Raw genomic sequence first — 18,798 nt, forward strand, 5'->3', positions numbered from 1 at the left:
TGACTCACCAGGAGACCGGCACGGTTGCCATGGCAACCAGAAGCCCTGAGAGGTATTTCTCAGAGCAAGCTAAAACAAAGTTGAGATTTTCCATAGATAGCTGGCTTCGTTTAGTTTAATGTTTGAAGTCAGGCTGTTATTTTTTGTTAATGTCCCATCTTTTACCATGTGTTCACTATTGTTTTTACTGTGTTCTTGAACTCATCATAATTGCCATATTGTCTTGTTTTTATCAAAGGGAAAGCGTGTTGTGACCCAGGTAAAATGTACTTTAAACTCTTTAAAAACTTGAAACATTATCATCAATGATAGAATTGGGCACATTTGGGCAGTCAGGGAAACAGCAAGAGATAAGGAGACTTATACTATAAGTTAATTTTCATTTTCTTTTTTTGGGGACACTTTTACGATCGCTGGCTGATTATCCATGCTATATTCACATAGGTGACATTGTCAGATTCAGCACAACCTCACCTTTCCATCGAACCCTTGTTTTGTGTTTCTATGACAATCCACCATGGAGCTAACGTAAAGTAAAGGGATAACATTCATGATATACACAAAAAAAATGTCCACTGTTTTTGGTGTCTAAAGGTCTATACTTCCAAAATGCATCAATATATTTACATTCTGTTTATTTATGTTTGTGTAGGTGAGACATCTGACTACTTGTATACCAGCTTTTAGAAACATCATAAATAATTATATATAATTATAAATCTACATACATTTATGTGCTACAACACCCCAGGCTTTATTCTGTACTTTTTTAGTTTATGGGGTCTGTCACAATATCTGCCAATTTAACCGCTTTTGCAGTAAAATATTTGTATACAACCATCAATTTCATACATGGGAGACCTTAGACAACAGAAAACATGGTTGTGTTTTGTTTGACCTTGGGTACAGGTATCTGAAAAACGAAAGCCCATTTTGAGTCCACTAGCCTATATGGTTACCTAAGTTTGTTCCCCAACACATCAACAACCAGGCTGTAATGGCAACTTTTGACCTTTTGATTGACAGGCTGCGTCATGTGACCTTGTTTCCACTGTGTGTGCCAGCAGACTGGGAATCAATTAATATTTTTCAAATATCACTGGGTTGCTGCAAGCTTTCCTGTAGCTCAGTCGATGAGTCAAGTCAGTCTTTTTTATTATGTTGCACTGACTCATTTGCAAGTCCTTAGGTGGTAAAAAGTGATGCCAGTTTTTCCTGATTTTCAAAGGAAGACAACAATAGTTTATTATTAGCCTGTCACCCACAAACAGCATTAGTGCGATCAGTAACATCTCAGTAACATCTCAGAAAAACATTTTGAATTGGAGTGAGCTCTTCCTAACTCTACAAGTAGAAAAGCAGTTTTGGGTTGTGCAGGGGTGGGCTTCTTCCAGGGTGCAAGATTAAATCCTCAGTATGAATGTTAATGTAACACCAGCTGTAGTTGGAAAGCGTACTGATCGTTGTGATAGATATGGTATGGGAACTGATTTGAATAATATGAAAGTTCAAAGTTTTTCTCTGTTGCGTTAGCTGCGTGTGTGACACGAGTGACACTGCGTGCCTGTATCATGTCTCACTAAACTTTTCAAGAACTCTACTGGGGGTCAGACCTCTAAGCACAGGCACAGCGGACACCTCGGTCAGTTCGGTTGACAGACCTCTTTCTCAGAAACCGTATACTCAAACGTCACAGTCTCCGTAGACTTAATGTGAGTAAAGGACCCTGTGCTATAGTTACTGGGTGACGAGCAGGATTAACACTTGCAGTACAGACGTTGAAAGCTCAAAATAAACCTTATGAGAATGTCATTCCTTCCAGGTATTATTTTTTCCTTTCTTTTGAACTTCACTGTGCTATGTTGAAGGTCCGGCTGTCTGCATTGGCAATGCCCTTAGCTAAGTGCCCAATCCCAAACAAAGCCTGCGGTTTTGTTTATGGTATGTTGAGGGTTTGTTATTAGAAACCAGACTACAGGGAACCTGCAGAGTGGACCCATTGTTTGTACTTTGTGCTGTATATGATGGAGAACAAATGATTCTTGTAGTTATAGTGTGGGGAGCACAGTCTTCTAAAGGGAGTTTTAGGGATATCTATTGATAGGATTTGACCAATTCCGATGCCATTATCAATGTTGTGTGTGTGTGTGGGGGGGGGGAGAGACCGGTTTTCACCAGCAATGTTTCAAATAATAGTCCAGTGACTCTCACAGAAACAATGTATAAATCATACAATAAATTCAGGGAATCCATGTTTTTTTTTATTTTTTTATTTTTTTTTATCAGTTTTTATTTATTCGTAGTCATTCATTTACAACGATCGCCATGACTTGCTACAAGGCTGCGTATGGCGTATCTGGGGTAGGTGATGATGACGATGGGCCAGCTGCACTGGTATCGGGAGGCATGTGCAGCTTTATGCAACACTTCGTCGACAAATGTTTCAACATGTTGCTCGTGTTGCCTCCCTTACATGAAAATGCCCTTTTGCACAAGTGCCATTTTGCTGTTTCACAATCCACCTTTGTGAAATTAATTCACACTTGCGAGAACGCTCTGTTCTCTCAGCCGTGATGATGTAAATAAAAGGCAACAAAGAAGTGGCTGCACCATTTGGGATAGTCCAACTCCACACAGCTGCACAGTTAGGAGTGATGATGACGGCAAATAAAAATACTTACTTTTTATTCTATAGCTTATATAGGTTCATGTTGACTACATTATAGTACTTACAACTCCAACAACTGTAGATAGTAATATGTAATGCTTCAGCAGCTGTAGGAGCGGATATTGAAATGAATGAGACGCTCCAGCATCGGTAGCAGAAAGTGATAGCCTTGGAGCTTATCAGTTCTTCTGATCTGACCAATATAGAACTGGTCCCGAATCAGACCTGGTTCTCGGTACCCATCCCTCAGAATGATGCTTGATCACTCTAAAACCAAGTCTTTTTACACAGGCAGTCTGATTATAACATGGTCGGCCTATTGTTATTGTCATTGTCAGTGCGGTATGGTAAAGTATGAAGACATAGATCAGACAAACTGGCACAAAACTTCCGAGAAAACTTTATTTCTCGGAAGGTTGTAGACTAATTCTGCCCCCAGGCAGCTTCTTGTAACTGTTGCGGATGCCTACTCTCCCCTCCCCTTACTGTACTGTTCAGACGCACATTGAAAGGTCAAAGAGCGATCGACACCAGGCCTGGCTGTGTTATTGCCGCAAACACAATCTTAATCCGCTTGTTTGACTGCTGTTTTTGTCGCATGCTCTGCCGGCATCATTTGGAATGAACCCAAACAAGCTGGGAGACTGGTGTGAGAAACAGACAGTCTCACCAAACCAGTTTAGCAGAGCTGCAGCTGCAGCAGCAGGTGAACATCTTTGGCCTTGGTCTCATCTTGCATTTGATTCCTTTTCATGCATGAATGCCCACCTTTCGCCTACAGTCGACTGTCACACCCTTTTTTATGACTTGCTGATAATGTTCTGCACGTGTTCAGGCACTTTCTTTTCTGTCCTGTCGCCATTTTGCACTGGGTGACTCAACGGTCTCTGTGCCGCTTTTATAGAGTTCTATAACCAGAACTGTTTTTAATTTAATCATAATATATTATTATATCCCATGTTTTAAATTTAATAATAATATATTATTATATCCCATGTTTTTAGGGTGGCAATTCTCCCTATTCTCAGTTTCAGCAGGTCAGCTGCTGTGGTTAACAATAATAGTTAACAACCCATTGGGCCAACAGTGCTCCGTTGATTGTGGGATATGTGTCAGGGGTACAAAACAAATCGAATCCTCCTATCATACGTCTCTTTTACTTGTAAAGAGAATTGACCCTTCCGCTTTAGAGGTTGCCGTCTATTTTTATGTAGGCCTAAGTGAGAGGCTAGGTATGTTTCTTGGATGTTCAATAGCTGAATAACCAGGCCTGTATAAAGTTCAGAGCTCAACGTAACCCAGGATATGTAAGCTCAGATGGAGGAGTGACGAGGTGCTGTGCATGGTAGTGAAGGCTGCACTGACCAGGGCTGTCTCAAATGGTGAGACTGAACCTCTTCCCCTGGCAACAGGTCCTAACACCGCACAAATGATAATGGAGAACATTTACATTCTTCATCTTCCTCTGTGGTTAATTTATTCGTGCACTGTTTCCGTTTATGGAGGATTTACTTAACGTCTGCAGTGAGTTTTCTTTTTGAGATGGAGCAGTATCCATTCTGTAATTTAGAATTGCTGCTCAAGTGCAGCCAAACCACTAGTGAGAACAGGTGTAGTCAGGTTTGTTGTCACAAGACTGTTTCAGTGCACCACTGTTGAAAAATAAAATCAAGATCAATTGTACCTGTCAGATTTGACGCCCCAGTGTGATGCTGAAGTCTGTGTTTCTGTGGTCTGAAAAAGCGCTCCTTGGTACTCATTACCCGAGTGCAGCCTTGCTCATACCCGAGTGCCGTCTCACTCAAACTTCAAAGAGACATCCTTTCACGTTGGCATATTTGTCATGGCACTGTCCCTCAAGGCCTCCTATTTCAGTTTAATAAGAATCCAGTTTGGCCAGTAGCATCAAAGGCATCCACCTACATCTGTTGTTCTCATTTCATGTGAACTTTTGCTTTGCCGCCCTGAAACTGTCCTGACTCCTTATTGTTGCCAGTGGCAACTGTCACTCTCAATTTGATTTTGTGCCCTGCTCACCCGTAAGTGGATGTTCGGGTATTTGTCTTGCAGGTGTTTTTTTGCCTCTCAATCAGCAGACAATGGAATAGGCATAAACTACCCATCACAAAACGAGCCTAGCATGATGGACTCACCACCTGACCCAAAGTCATGTAATAGTCTGATAGCCATACTCAATGTGTGGGTTTATGCTGCTTTGTGTGTGTTTGTACAGTACTGCTTTGTACTGAGCTGTTAGTGTGTGTGTTTTGTGTGTGTATGTGCCATTTCTGACTATTTGTACTCTGTGTGTGTGTGCGCATGCCTCTTTTAGTGAGTGGGCATGTCCAAGGTCACAGCAGGAGTTCAGTATTAAATAACAGCCCTGTGGTTTTTCCATCCGCTGGCTTTCTACCCCAAGGGGGAAGCCCATTGATACTTTCACTGTGGAGCAAAGCAAACCAACTGGAGCTGCGAGATGAGTCCAGAGAAACAGGGAGCAGCTGCATGGGTGAACTTTCCCCACTGCCTCCCTTCACAGAGGATGACAGAGGTCAACTTGCCTGCATGTCCATTTTGTGCTTGTTTTGGTCTCTTTCTGGATGGTTACTGTTCCAGGTAATGTTGACGGGTACTGTAAGGGCATTCATTGGGAACACTTACACATGTGTGGTCTAGTGTATAATTCAAATATGTGATGTTTGTTTGTACCTTCTGGAGAGGAACTGAAGAGATGTGGAGGTGAAGACTTGTTTGTCTTCACCGTGATGTAGGCTAGGCCTAGGTGTGTATCATGGGGCTCATAGAATTCCATTCTGGTGGAATTAGGATGTCATACTTGTACATGCTTATCCTTTTCATTGCCTCTCATTATGCATGGCATTATAAGCTCTGACTAGGCTAACTGCTTTAACCAGTTCTTTTTTTAAAGGTAAGTGGAATTACACTTACGAACCCATTAATTAAAAGTGTGATCATCAAATGAAGGTGTCTTGCTCTAATCCTGTGTTAGAATAGGCCTTTATCTTGGCGCAGAGTAGGCCTAATAGATTTAGTGCACAGAGGATTAGAGCAACACATTGAAAAAGACCATTGAAAACCCTGAACTATCCCTTTATTAAGCTAATTATAAAGAAAATACCTTATGTAAAATTTTTGCTGAATTCCACTCCCTTTTTGTGTTTGTTTTTACATTTATCGACACTGTAGGAATGAGAGAGGGAGACAGACAGAGGGATCATAGCACAAAGGAGTTAGACCTGTGATTAGTCAGCCTCTGCACTTAACCAGTTCTTCTGGAAGAAAACAAATGGAAAGAATAACAGTTCAGTTTTAGACTGGAAATTAGAGATGAGGCCAGTCATCACATTCTTTTGAGGGGATGGGCAATTTTTGGGCACATTATGATGTCACAATTCCACTTGTAAACTCTGGTTCGTTTCATAAAACAAGTGGCGTCTGCTCAGCAAAGTCCAGTGACGTGATTATCCTCTATGAAAAACATATTTTAGTTTGTTTTTGTATCTTTCTTAGCTAAACATTGCATTTCTGCAGGCCAGTTCCATCTCGCATGGCTGCTGCATGCTGCTGAGGCAGAAATCAGCCGAAAGCGGCCCGTCCAACTCGCCACACATCAGCCACTGGTGCACACAATTCACAAGCCACTAAAATGAAAAGAAGTTGCATAATCCCAGTCGTCCCTTCACAAGAATGCTGACTCCAGCACTACCATCCTCGCCCCATCGACGCTGACATATTCCGTTCCTCATCGATTTTGAGCCTGATCAGGGATATTACAATACTACAATGTCCAAAGAAACTGCTTTCATTCGATTCAGCTTTCAGGATACTCTGTCTGCACTGGGTCCTCCAGGGTTTTGCTCCACCCAGGGGAGGCCAGCAATTCTTTCCTAATGACTGAGCTGCTCCTCCTCCATGGAAAGCTGGGTATCTTTAAGCGAAAGCAAATAGTGCAGTAAAAATGTGTCATAAACCTTTCAGCAGCTCCTTGGATAACCATGTACAGTATATTTTGTGACAAACTTAAAATAGCTCTTACGCTGTGTACCCGTCAAGGCCAATGCGATATCTGGTTGCTTAGTGACAACAATCTACAATCGGAGGCCTGTGTCTCTAAATGCCGAGCAGGTTTTCTGCAATGAGTTGCTCTAGTATCAAGGTTTTTCAATAGGTCTGTCAGCAGAAAGGCATCAGTCCCTGTATACAGTGCTGCTTGAAAGTATGTGAACTTGTGCAATTATAGATTTTCTTTTTAGTTTTTACCATGAAATCTTTATTTAATCAGAACCAGTCTTTTTTTTATTTGACATAACAGGTTTATATTTACCAATTCCATATGTTGGTTTAGAGGAAATCATGCGTGTAATAGAAAAACTAAATTATAGAGAAATGAGTGAGGGTGCAAAAATAAGTGAACCCCAAGTTGCATTGGTTAAATCAAGTAGATAAGTAGAATCAGGTGGGTAAATAATTGGGTACCAAATGAACCAGTCAAAGGAGAGATCTTTAGTAAAGAGTTTGGGTGGGACTCTGATAAATAGAGAGAAGAAACCTGGTCAGTTTTTTGTTACCCATACAGGTGAATGCAAAACACACCATGCCGAGAGGGAAAGAGATGTCAGAGGACATCAGGAAGAGGGTAGTGAGAGCACATCAGTCTAGGGAAGGCTATAAAATCATCTCAGCAAGATTTGAGCTCCATCAGTCCACTGTGAGGCAAATAATTTACAAATGGAGGGCATTTAACATGACAGCATCTAGGCCTAGAAGTGGACGCCCTTCCAAAATATCCCCAAGAGCCACAAGAAAAATAATAAATCAGGTAAAAGCCAACCCAAACATAACATCTAGAGATTTGCAGACCTCCCTTGCTGCATCTCAGGTAACTGTGCATGCTTCAATAAGAAGAAGAACACTGAATCGAAATGACATTCATGGGAGGGTTGCTAGGAAGAAGCCTCTGCTGTCAAAAAAAGAACCAAACTGCCCATCTTAACTTAAAGCCTGAAGGTTTCTGGAAGTCCGTTCTCTGGACAGATGAGGTCAAAATTGACTTTTTTGGTCACAATCAAAACCACTATGTTTGGTCAAAACCCAACACTGCCTACCACCAAAAGAACCTTATCCCAACAGTCAAGCATGGTGGTGGGAATGTCAAGATCTGGGGCTGCTTTTCCTCCTCTCAACCTGGACGACTCCATATCATTAAGGGAACCATGAATTCTGAGGTATATCAGGAGATTCTTCAACAGAACGACAAGCCATCAGTCAAGGAGCTAAAGCTGGGCTGAAAATCGGTCTTCCAACAAGACAACGACCCAAAGCATTCAAGGAAATCAACCAAAGAATGGCTCAGGAGAAAAAATATTTGTGTCTTGGAAGTCAAAGTTCTGACCTAAATCCAATCGAGATGCTGTGGCAGGACCTGAAGTGGGCAGTTCATGCCAGACACCCCTCAAACCTCACTTAATTGGCTGAGTTCTGTAAGAGAGAGCAAAAATCCATCAAAACAGATGTCAGATACTGATTAGTGGCTATACAAGACGTTTACTCCAAGTTATCGCTGCTAATGGAGGTGGCACAAGCTATTGACTAGATTTTTGCACACATCATATTTTTTCGTTTGTGTCCTTTATTTGGAATGTCTTTGGGGTTTAGATAAAGATTTTATCAGTTCATTTTTGTTCAATTGTATCCAGATAAAAAAGGGTACATTTCATAAACTGCAATGGGAGAGGTGGTGCTGAGGGCTCAGTTAGCCCAGGTCATGTTGCCATTACTGAGATGCTAAAGAGCTTAAAGCCTGTCATCGCGGGCTCCTCCAGCTCATGTGCAGGGTGTCTCCCTTCACTGAAAACACTGTTTAACAAATGGCAAACATGCACTCTCACATAAGATCCTGAACTCTGACACTAAGGCCTATAGCTTATAGGATGTATCCCCATCTCTTTATGGCCTTTCTCTCCGCTACAGTATCTCTTTCCTTCCCCATCTCTGTCTCTCCCACTCCCCCTTTTTATCTCTCTCACAGCCTTTGTCTCAGATTACAGTGTGTGGTTGTGAAACGACACTCACATGTTAACACTTTGAGTGAGATCGATTTGCCGTCAACGATGCGCAGGTCTGTTACGAAACGAAAGCTTTTTGCATGTTCACCAATCAATTAAGCAGCAGGGGAACTACTGTAATTAGAGTAAGCCTGTTGATCTGCAGTGCCTGTGTTGTCAATATAATTAGTAAAAAGAGCATTTCTCTTCTGAATATACTGCATGCTAACTCTCATATAAAGGATGACGGTAAATGTTATTAGGTTGCGATTGCTCAGTCATTGCTAATCTGATACCAAGATGAGAGTATCATTACACCTTCTGGGGGGCGATTTCACTTTCCCTGCTAGTGATTAAGGTTTTCCTCTGAGGAAAACTCCATGTGGTCCACTGTGTGAGTCTGATAACAGCGCTTTATCTAAATCTCCCAAACTCTGTCTTGTCCTTGCTGTGCTCATCCCAGACCTTGTCGGAGATAGGGTTGGTGAAAATATTTTCTTTCTTCCCAAAGCCCTCCTAGGAATGTGCAACAAAGCAGTGTGTTTTTTCTTTTTTTCCAGAGGGCAAAAATAGCTGTGGATGTTGAGAAGAATCTCCATGTCAGGCTGTATCTCGCAGGCCCAGGCAGCGCTGCTCCCAAAAGGTTTTAGAAGACTCCCGTGAACAGGCAGATTTCTATTTAGAGGCAATCTGGGTCTCCTTCAGACAGCTTACAGAGAATATGTACTGTGCCTGTATTGCGCTGAACACAGTTTAAGAGTGTTTCTTTGCTAGTTTCCAAAAGTGGTATAAGTTGGGTCCCAGACCAGGCTAGTTCTGTTTTACTGTGTCAGACACAGTTGTAGTTACTCCAAATTGTGTTGTCTGGGAACATCTGCATGCTCTTTGTCAAGGTCAGGTATAAAATCAGAGGAAGAGAACATGCCTTAAGATATACAAAGCGATGGGACCTTTTCCGTCCTCTTAAGTGCAGTCAACACATCACCTGAAACACTCTATACTAGAGGTGCCCAGGGGCACCAGTCTGATGGTGAAGAAGTGGCCAGGGAGTGCAGTTACCTTGCCCGGGTCTAAATCAGACGCTGTTTGCAAGGTAAAGAATGAAGCCGGCAGTTACTGCACCCCATTAAGATTGGAATCCAGCACCCCCGCCCCGCCCCAGAAAAGCCTATGACCTGCAGATTTCTTGCTCGCAGAGGAGGGTGTGCATGCAGTACAGGATAAGGGTGCTTGCTACTCAGGAAAAGGGAGGGTAAAAATGTATGCTAACCCCAACACTTTCACTACGCTGCTCTGTGTTTGGAATGTAGGCATTAAGGCAAACAGTACATGAGCTGCACTACAATGTTGAGTCCCAGGGGCAACTCTGCAAGGCACACCACCACTCTCAGGTCAGGTATGTAGTAGGTGTGTCTTTCCTAAGGTGTGTCTGCAAGGCAACAACCAATATTCTATAAGGGATTTGTTGCGTCACACCCTAGTCTTCCACGCCACTGGCACATTTTCATTAGGTGTGAAACTCTGAGGGAATTCCTGTGGAACGCTTGGCGCTGCCTGTGCATTCTCTTCATTTCCCTGCTCTGTTGTAGGCTATGTCTGTTTGGTTGTGTAATTTTAGAAATGTGTCACCTCTCAACGAGAAACTCAATGGTCAAAACCCCACCTCCCATTGTCTGTGCCATCATGGTTAACCTGTCCTCATCCCACCCCCACCCCTCTCTGGCTGATACAGGGTCTGCTGCAGGGTCCGAGTGGGTGTTTGTTTAGGAGAGATGTGTATATGTACTTGAGCATGTGTAAGTTAATGTTTCAGTCACATGCTTGTGTTTAGAACTATGAAGTGTTTTGCCACGTTTGCTGTGTACAGTGTAGCGGGAGAGGAAACAACCACAGTGGTCACTCTGTGGTCATAAGAGGCAGGCGTCAGAGAACAGCTTGTCCTTTGTGATGTACATGCCAATGTATTGAAAGCCGTTACACTAAATGCATGCTGTTAGAGGACCAGAACATGAAGACCAAAAATTGACGTGGGATTATGGAGAATGACTGTTTTCAGACCGTAATGCTTGTACAGTTTGGAAGAAAATAGTGCACTTCTCCATTTTTGTCTTGTCTTAAATTAAATTATATATATTTTTTATTACTTAATGTCTTAATCATTTTGTTCTGTGATTGAAGAGCAAGCTATGTAATAGAAAGCGTCAGGATTAATAATTTCCGCTGTGGACAGGATTAAGGATTTCTTCTGTGTGAGCTGTGTACAGCATCAGAGTAAAAGAAAAAAGGGCTCTGTTGATGAATATTGTGCATCACTGCTGCCAGCATAGTTAATGTTTAATGAGCCGTTTTGTGAAGTGTTGTTGGCAAGGGTTTCACAGGCCCTTATGTACCTTTTAGTTTTCAGGAATTGCACTGAGAAACATGTGAAATGTCTAAATGAAATAAATACAGAGCAACAGACACCCACATTTTCACTTGGTTGAGCTAATCCCTATTATTTTCTCTTCATTCTTGAGTGTACTTTGTTTACTTGTGTGATGGGGAATTATAGGCCATGGCCATGCATTATCTAGTGATAGAATTTCAGGAAATTAATATAGGAAACTATCAAATTATTTATTTTTTTTCCTCGCTTCATTTGATACGGTAACACCTTTCAATATTTAACTTTAAAACTCTGGTATTACATGGTGATATGTTCATGGCTGTCTGAAAGAAAGAAATGGTGACTTGCCTGATGGGTGGGAAAAGGAAAGACCTTCCAGATGAAGCTGCATATTTCGTTATGACAGGCGTATCCTGTTTAACAGTGTGCACAGGCTCTCTCTATTCTTTCTCTCTCTCTCCCTCCCTCTCTCTCTCTGGTCATTGTGCTTCCATCCAACCAGTCATTCATAACTAAGACAGAGTGCTCTGACATTACGGCACGCTATGTGGTTCAGTTAGTCACGACCAGCTTCTTCTGAATGAGTTGAACATGCTCTTCACACGGCACTGTCACTATTCATTGCTGTACTGTAGCTTTGCCTTGGAACCACAGAATGGATTGAGTTGGAAATAGAATATCCGCACACACACTTCTGTGAGGGTCAAAACATGTCCACGAGAGAGCCCTGATTAGACTGTTTTGACAGACCACACTAGAAGGGTACGGTGGGTGCACAATCTGTCAGGTGGTGGGGCAACTCCCATCATTCACACGCTTCCTAAAGCTAATAAACTTGACTGAGCCGACATGGAATTTCCATGGAGGGTCTGCGTTTGCAGAATCTCGAGGTGTTTGGTTTTCGAGTGGCCGTAAATCAGACCGGCAGTGTTTTTTTAAAGGCTGCATCCTTCTTGTATCAGTGGCTAGACATAGGCTAACCCTGCTACTTGGCTAGCCTTGGTGCCAGGCTAGACATGCGCTATACTATACTATACTATACTATGCTGTGCTGTGCTGTGCACTGTCATGACACTTTTGGGTGGCTGCCAAATTCTGTTTATAGCCTGGCCGGGGTCAAGTTTGACAGCTCTAATAACTCTGCACACACTCACTGTCTAATCCATAAATGGCTTTATGATAAAAGCCTAGAGTGACTGGACTCCCTTTGTGTTGCACAGCCAAAGTATATCTGTTATAAACCTGTCTATTGGAACAACTATGACCTCCATGATTTAAATTGTATAATTATGATTTCAGAGGGTTATGGTTAGGGTTAACTCATTGAGGTCTTTTGCCCTTTTTGTTTATTATAAGTAGCCTTGTCTTAATGTTTATTCCTCTCACTTTCAAGGCTTTATTTGGCTGCATAAACGTGGTTATGAGCCAACATTGTATGCAGTGTTTACTCATGCTCACTAAAAGCTTTTATTCAGCTTTTGTGCTCCATCTGAACTGTTAGCTGCTATTGTTGTAATTAGGCCTATATGGTATCATTCCAAACTATAGACTACTCTTCAATACAGGCCAATATGCAGTGTGAACTTGAGAAAGGCCTTAAATGTCTGAACATTTTCTCATTCAGAAATTCCTGTTTATCCAGCACTGAGAATGCTAGGCTAATTTAGACCTCTGTTTGGCTCCATTTCAATCAGCATTGACGCAGCATTACAATAAGCTTTGAGTTTCAGCCTTATTTTATGTTATCATGGTACTTATCTCATGAAGTCTTCAGATGGTCGTCTTTGGGTATAGTTGAGCTTTTGTGGGGATGTAGAGCTATTTTTTTGTTTTTCCGGTAAACATAGTTGGTGTCCATTCACTGAGAGTTTCCTCTTTTATTTTTTTCGCAAGCTACATGACTAAATGTGAAGTTCATTACATTTCCTCTCTGGTTCCAGATGCGCCCTCCACAGAGCAGCAGGAGCTGTTCACCCAGAAGCTCCAGCAGTGCTGCATGCTGTTTGACTTCATGGACTCGGTCACTGACCTGAAGAGCAAGGAGATCAAACGTGCCGTGCTCAACGAGCTGGTGGACTATGTCTCCACCAACAGGGGCGTGCTGGTGGAGTCTGCCTACCCGGAGATCTCCAACATGGTGAGTTAACTCCCCTCACCACATAAACACCCCAGTCCTTCTTGACTGAACCTATTCAGAAGGCTGACATATGACTTTGATGAAGTGAGATTTTCAGTATTTTTTTTTTTTTTTTTTTTATGTTTGAGGATAATATTTTTTGATTATTTCTGATTCTGGAGAGAAGGTCTTAGTTGAGAACATTAGCTTTTATTGTAAAAATGAAAAGGGCCTCATCAGGGAAAGAAAGCCGTTCCAAAGCCTCACACACCTTCAGCTGCAGTCAGACACAAAGCTTACCCAGGCATCTTAATCACACTCATCTCTTTGACCTTGCCGGAACCCTCACTGCTAAGCCAGTGCTGGCGCCAGACCAAACAGAGAAGGACAACCCACACGCCCACAGTCACCAGCACTCTAGCCACAGCCATTGGTTACGATCAGGAAGACACAAGGCCACCATTGGTCCTCGGCACCTTCTTCAAAATACTGGCTAGCATCTGCTTTCTCTCCAGACGCACAACTCATTTCTGTAGTAATTTGTTTGAGTTTGTCCATTGATCTTGATGTATCACTGATGAGCGGTGTAATTGTTTGATGTCGGCGCCAGGTGTTGGGTCTTATTATGGATTTTTTGGTCTGAGATTGCTGTCTATAAAGATTAGCTCTGCATTCCTTGACATTACCCAACTGCACTGTAGCTCCGGGCAGCATACATACAGCATACATAACAGAATTGTCTAGTCTCAGGTTACAGAGAAGAGACTGCACTTACTATGGAAAGGGCAATGAAATGGTTGTGATGCTTGAAAATGATGAGAAATAAACCCAACGAGAGGTGTGGTATGAACCAAACATGGTCAATTAAACAACAAATGTTATAAATGGATGTTTCGACCCAGCGCTGGAACTGTCTTTTTGTTTGGAGGCGAGACACATCTCCACTGCCAGTTAGACTCATCAGCATATGAATTAGAGGGATTTGTGTTGCTCTAACCCGCACGCCAAGTATGGCCAGATTTTTCCTATCCTCTCATTGTTCTCCCCCTCACTTTGGTGTTTACCACCAATTCAAAATGGCTTCTCTCTCTCTCTCTATCTCTAAAAACAAGCCAGGAACTGTCTCTCTTTCAGTTCATTATGGAGTAGACCTGATGGAGCAAGCACATGGAAGCCTCGACATGCTGTGACATGTGTTGTGTGCTGTAAGTGGGCTGAACCCACCTGTTTCCCGGGTGATGTGGCCTTGTAATGGGAAGCAGAGTGCCTGCTGCTACAGGAAGACAGGAGCCCAGCCGCTCCCTCTCTCCTATAGCCCCAGTGACTCACAGCCTTTACAACACTTGTGCCACGGTTACTGTTGCCGTGAATCACTCCAAGGCACTGCCAGAGGAACCGCTGATTACAGACAGGGATAGGTAATCATCCGCACAGTCTTAGATGAGCCAAGGGGACCTCCAGGATACTCATGGGGTATAGGTAGTCATCTAAGCATCCTTAGTGCTTCTTAGGGACCTTTTAGATTTTACATGGCAATTGAAAATCATCTATACTGTACATCCTCAGGCGTGCAGATGGGACTGCTGGTTGATATCCAGGGGTAGGTTGTTGTCTGTCTGCCCTGTGTGATGATCAAAGAGGAACGTGTTGGGAGGACAGGGCCTGTTCCAGAGAGGGGACAGGTGTGCTCAGCCAGGGGTACTGGGCTCAGAGCCTCTGAATGGGGTTGGAGTGGTGAGGGATGGAAGGAAGGACAGATTGGTAATAATGGTTGTCCTCTGGATTCTCCACACTCTGCAGCCCATGATAATGAAGTGGTGCATGTTTAAGTGCAGTCCATTATGCTTGAGCAATGAGGACAGCTTTGATCATTGAGCCAGTGGAGAGTACAAACAGGTAATTCATAAATATAACCATGGCTCTCCTTGAAATAGGGTTTCAGTCTCTCTGGCCCACTCTTAATCGTCTCATTAGCCTTGTATTATGAAAGACAAGCATCACACCTGTCTATGATACTGTATGTTTTTCCCAGCTGAAGAATTTTTTGATTTGAAGAAATGTTCTCTTCATTTGCAGGGATGAGGATGAGATATGCTTATAATAGTTCATGTAATTTTGGAATTATATCTTTGTTTTTATAGGGTTTCTGATTTGCATAGGGATTGTGTGGATTAGGTTGTCATTACAAACTGAGCAAATGGAGAGGAATAAAACTGCTCAGGAATGCGACCATGAGGCCTGGGGAGACTTACAAAAATCTACAAAGTTGAATGGTGGAGAGGAAAAAGCACAGCCGATGGGACAACATCATCTCAGTCACTCTACAAAATTGGTCTATAACTAAGTGGCCTAAAAGAATCCCTTAATGGAAAATAATCTCTCACATATCCATATTGTGTTTGCAACTAACCCTAACCCTACAGCAAAGAACGTGGCTGGAAATGTGTTTATTTGGTTTTACTACAAAGCATTACGTTTGGTGCAAATCCAGGACATGCAATGCAGTTTCTGCATCATCTCTCGTGTGAAGAATAGTGGTAGCTGCATCAAGTTATGGGTATGTTTGTCACCAGCAGGGACTGGGGAGTTTGTCAGGATCAAGAGAAAATTATGAAATTTGCTGAGTTGGTAGTGACATCCTAATCTACACAGTGTAATTGATTCCTATGCAAATCAGAAATCCTATAAAAACAAAGAGAGAGAGAGGGAGGGAGAGAGAATGGTGACAGGTCAAGTGGACTCTGGCAAATGGTATATTTAGATACACCTTGCTAGTACTGGGTTGGACCCCCATTTGTAGCCCATCTGCCCATTGTGTGTGGATTGATGGCAAATTCTTTTAATTTAATCAATTTTAAATTGAGTCTACAACACAACAAAATGTGGAAAAAGTGAAGGGGTCTGAATACTTTCCGAAGGCACTGTATGTTGACATGGATGAGCATACTTCAGATTGTCATTTTATTCCCTGAACTTTTATAGCCTAACAGTAGATTCATCCACCCCTCATATCTGTATCTATCTATCTCTCCTTCCCTTTTACTCAGTTTAATACAATTATTTGTAATTGTATCGGCATGACAAGACATAATACATTGCCATTATCTCTTTCTCTTTCTCTCTCCCCTCTCTCTGACCCCTCTCTGTCTGTCTCTTTCACTCACACACACACACACACACACAGCAGATGAATCATAACCTAAGCCTGGTCCCACACAGATAACACTGAGTCAGGCTTGGCTATGTCACTTGCACACTGTCCCCATGACCCCACACAGAGCTGAAGCCTCCTGGTTGCTATCAGTCTATTGATTTCACTTACATATTTATTTCACCTGCAGCATATCGACCCAAGCCAGTACAGATACACCGCCTTTTTCTATCTGCTTCTCTCTTTCCCTTTCTTTCGATACCGCAGTTTATGGTGTTCCCTTACACTCCTTACTCTCTCTCTCTCTCTCTCTCTCTCTCTCTCTCTCTCTCCCTTTCTCTTTATCTGTCACCACCCTCCCCCTCTCCCACTGTGCGGTGTTGACTGTTGGTGAATTGTCTGGGTGTGTGTGTCCAGTGAATTAGTTACCCAGTGTCTCAGACAGATGGAGCGTATCTCACACACAGTACTGTACATTCAATCATTGTTGCATGTCAGCACTGACGGATACAAGAGCCTTTTTTTAAGAGAGATCAATATTCACTGTACACTGAACATGACGAAAAGCTTTTTGTTTTGCTAGAGGATGTACGACTGCTCTGCAAAGGTACAGTCCACTTTACTAATGTATTGCAGTTGCACAGCTCCTGTAGTACAACACTGCAGTTGTGTATGTCGTGGTGGTTGTTATCAGCCCTGGGCAGTTGTCTTGAGTGTGAGGCATTTGGCGTCGGGGCACTCCAGGGGCAGAATGGGCATCACACTGATGCTTGATGTCCCGCCTGGCAAGCCTCCCTGGGTTTGAGGTCACATGACTCCACCGTGGCCAATAAGCTGCCTCATATCAGGAAAAGCAATATGCTCTGGAGAGGAGTGAGCTCTGGAACAGCACTGTTTTTATTCACTGCCCTTAACAATTTGTTCAGGATTAGCTCTGCATGAGCAGCGGAGAGTGATGAGAAGCAATGATATGGAGTGATGTTAACCACTCATAAATGTCACTGTATCGACCATCGTCAGAAGTCAGGAAAAGAGTTTATTTTTATTTATTTTATTTATGCTCAGTTTCATATTGGTCGTTCTAATGGAGGATGTCAGGTTACGGTCTCTCCTCTCCTGTCCTGTCCATGAACATCTGAGAAGAGAGCATTGTGTTAGAGCATTGTGGCTACAGATAAAAGACTTTGTTGCAGGCAGAAGCCATCGTCAGGCCTTTTATCCCGTATCCATGGCAAGAAGGCCGAGACCTAATGAGACTAGACGAGATTAAACCTTGAGTGAGAAAGGATGAGAGAGAGAGAGAGAAACTGGCTGGGCGAGGCTATATGCTGCACCTGCAGATATCACAGGGTCCCAGAGATGTGAGCAGTGCCTTCAGGGTAGAGAAGGTTACTTGCAGAGAGAGGAGCTGGGAGAGTCCGTTCTGTCTAAAAAAGATGGATCCCTCGTAGGCACTACAGCAGCATGAGCTAGAAATAACTTCAAATTCGGTCAAGCAAACATAACCCACATGCTGCTGTATCAACGGGCCGTTTGTATGTTTTTGAACTGTGAACTAACGTAGCCAGTATTGTGTTTTTATTAAACCTTTGACGTTCTTTAAAACTAACTCGTGAGTCATAAAGATTCAGTTCGAAGTCTTTCTGTGTATGCACCAACTTCCAGATCTGTTTTGACCAAGTGGTTTGTGAGAGGGCTGACCTGAGTGTCAGTAAAATCCCAGTGCCTCTCCCAGTGCCTCTCCCCCATGCTATTGCTCATCACTACCAGTGTGTGAGTGGGAGAGATGTGTGTGTGTGTGGCAGACTTCATACAACAGCAGGGAGTGGAACTGTGATGTCTCTAGCATAAATATCCACCTAGCCTATAGCTCTTCTCTAGGTTTTATCTTTCTCCTCCTCTTGTAGACTAAACTCTCCATTTCCCCTGATACATCCCCTCCTATATGTTCTCTCTTTCCACCTCTCCTTCCACCTCTCTTTCCATCTCTCTTTCCATCTCTCCTTCCATCTCCTCTCTCTCTCTGTGTTTTTTCACACACATCCACCCACCTACTCCACCAAGGCAGCAGTGCAGCACACAATGTGTCCAGCACTCATTCGGCTAGCCAAAACGCTATTCCACTCGGGAGATCTAAAGAAACGCAAACTGTTATTTGTCTATAATAAAATGCGCATCTTTCTAGTGTTCTCTTTGGGAACCTGTCCCAGAAGTGGGCTCTGCCTCTAATGAAGTAGTATTACATTGCACCTTGTGTGTTTAGTAATACTTTTTCTTCATTGGCAATGCTGCCCCCAAATAAGGTTATTTCATTCAGTGTGAGTCTGAGTGTAGGCTACACCATCTAATCACGTCAGTCAAAGGCTGTTTTTGTGAACCGAAGGAAATGGGCTAGTCTCGCAAAGTTGCACT

The 18,798-nt window shown here is 42.8% G+C and overlaps 1 protein-coding gene across 1 annotated transcript in view; it reads left to right on the top strand.

Annotated features, from left to right (window-relative positions):
* The window catches only part of ppp2r5a (protein phosphatase 2, regulatory subunit B', alpha isoform), a 39,203-nt gene that overhangs the window by 6,461 nt on the left and 13,944 nt on the right, over positions 1–18,798 (top strand). The window contains exon 2 of the mRNA XM_083688842.1: positions 13,060–13,256. Coding sequence (XP_083544968.1) covers positions 13,060–13,256 — 197 coding nt within the window. The remainder of the gene's footprint in view (positions 1–13,059; positions 13,257–18,798) is intronic.

The sequence above is a fragment of the Argentina silus genome (assembly GCF_951799395.1).
Source record: "Argentina silus genome assembly, chromosome: 17".
Lineage (NCBI taxonomy): Eukaryota > Metazoa > Chordata > Actinopteri > Argentiniformes > Argentinidae > Argentina > Argentina silus.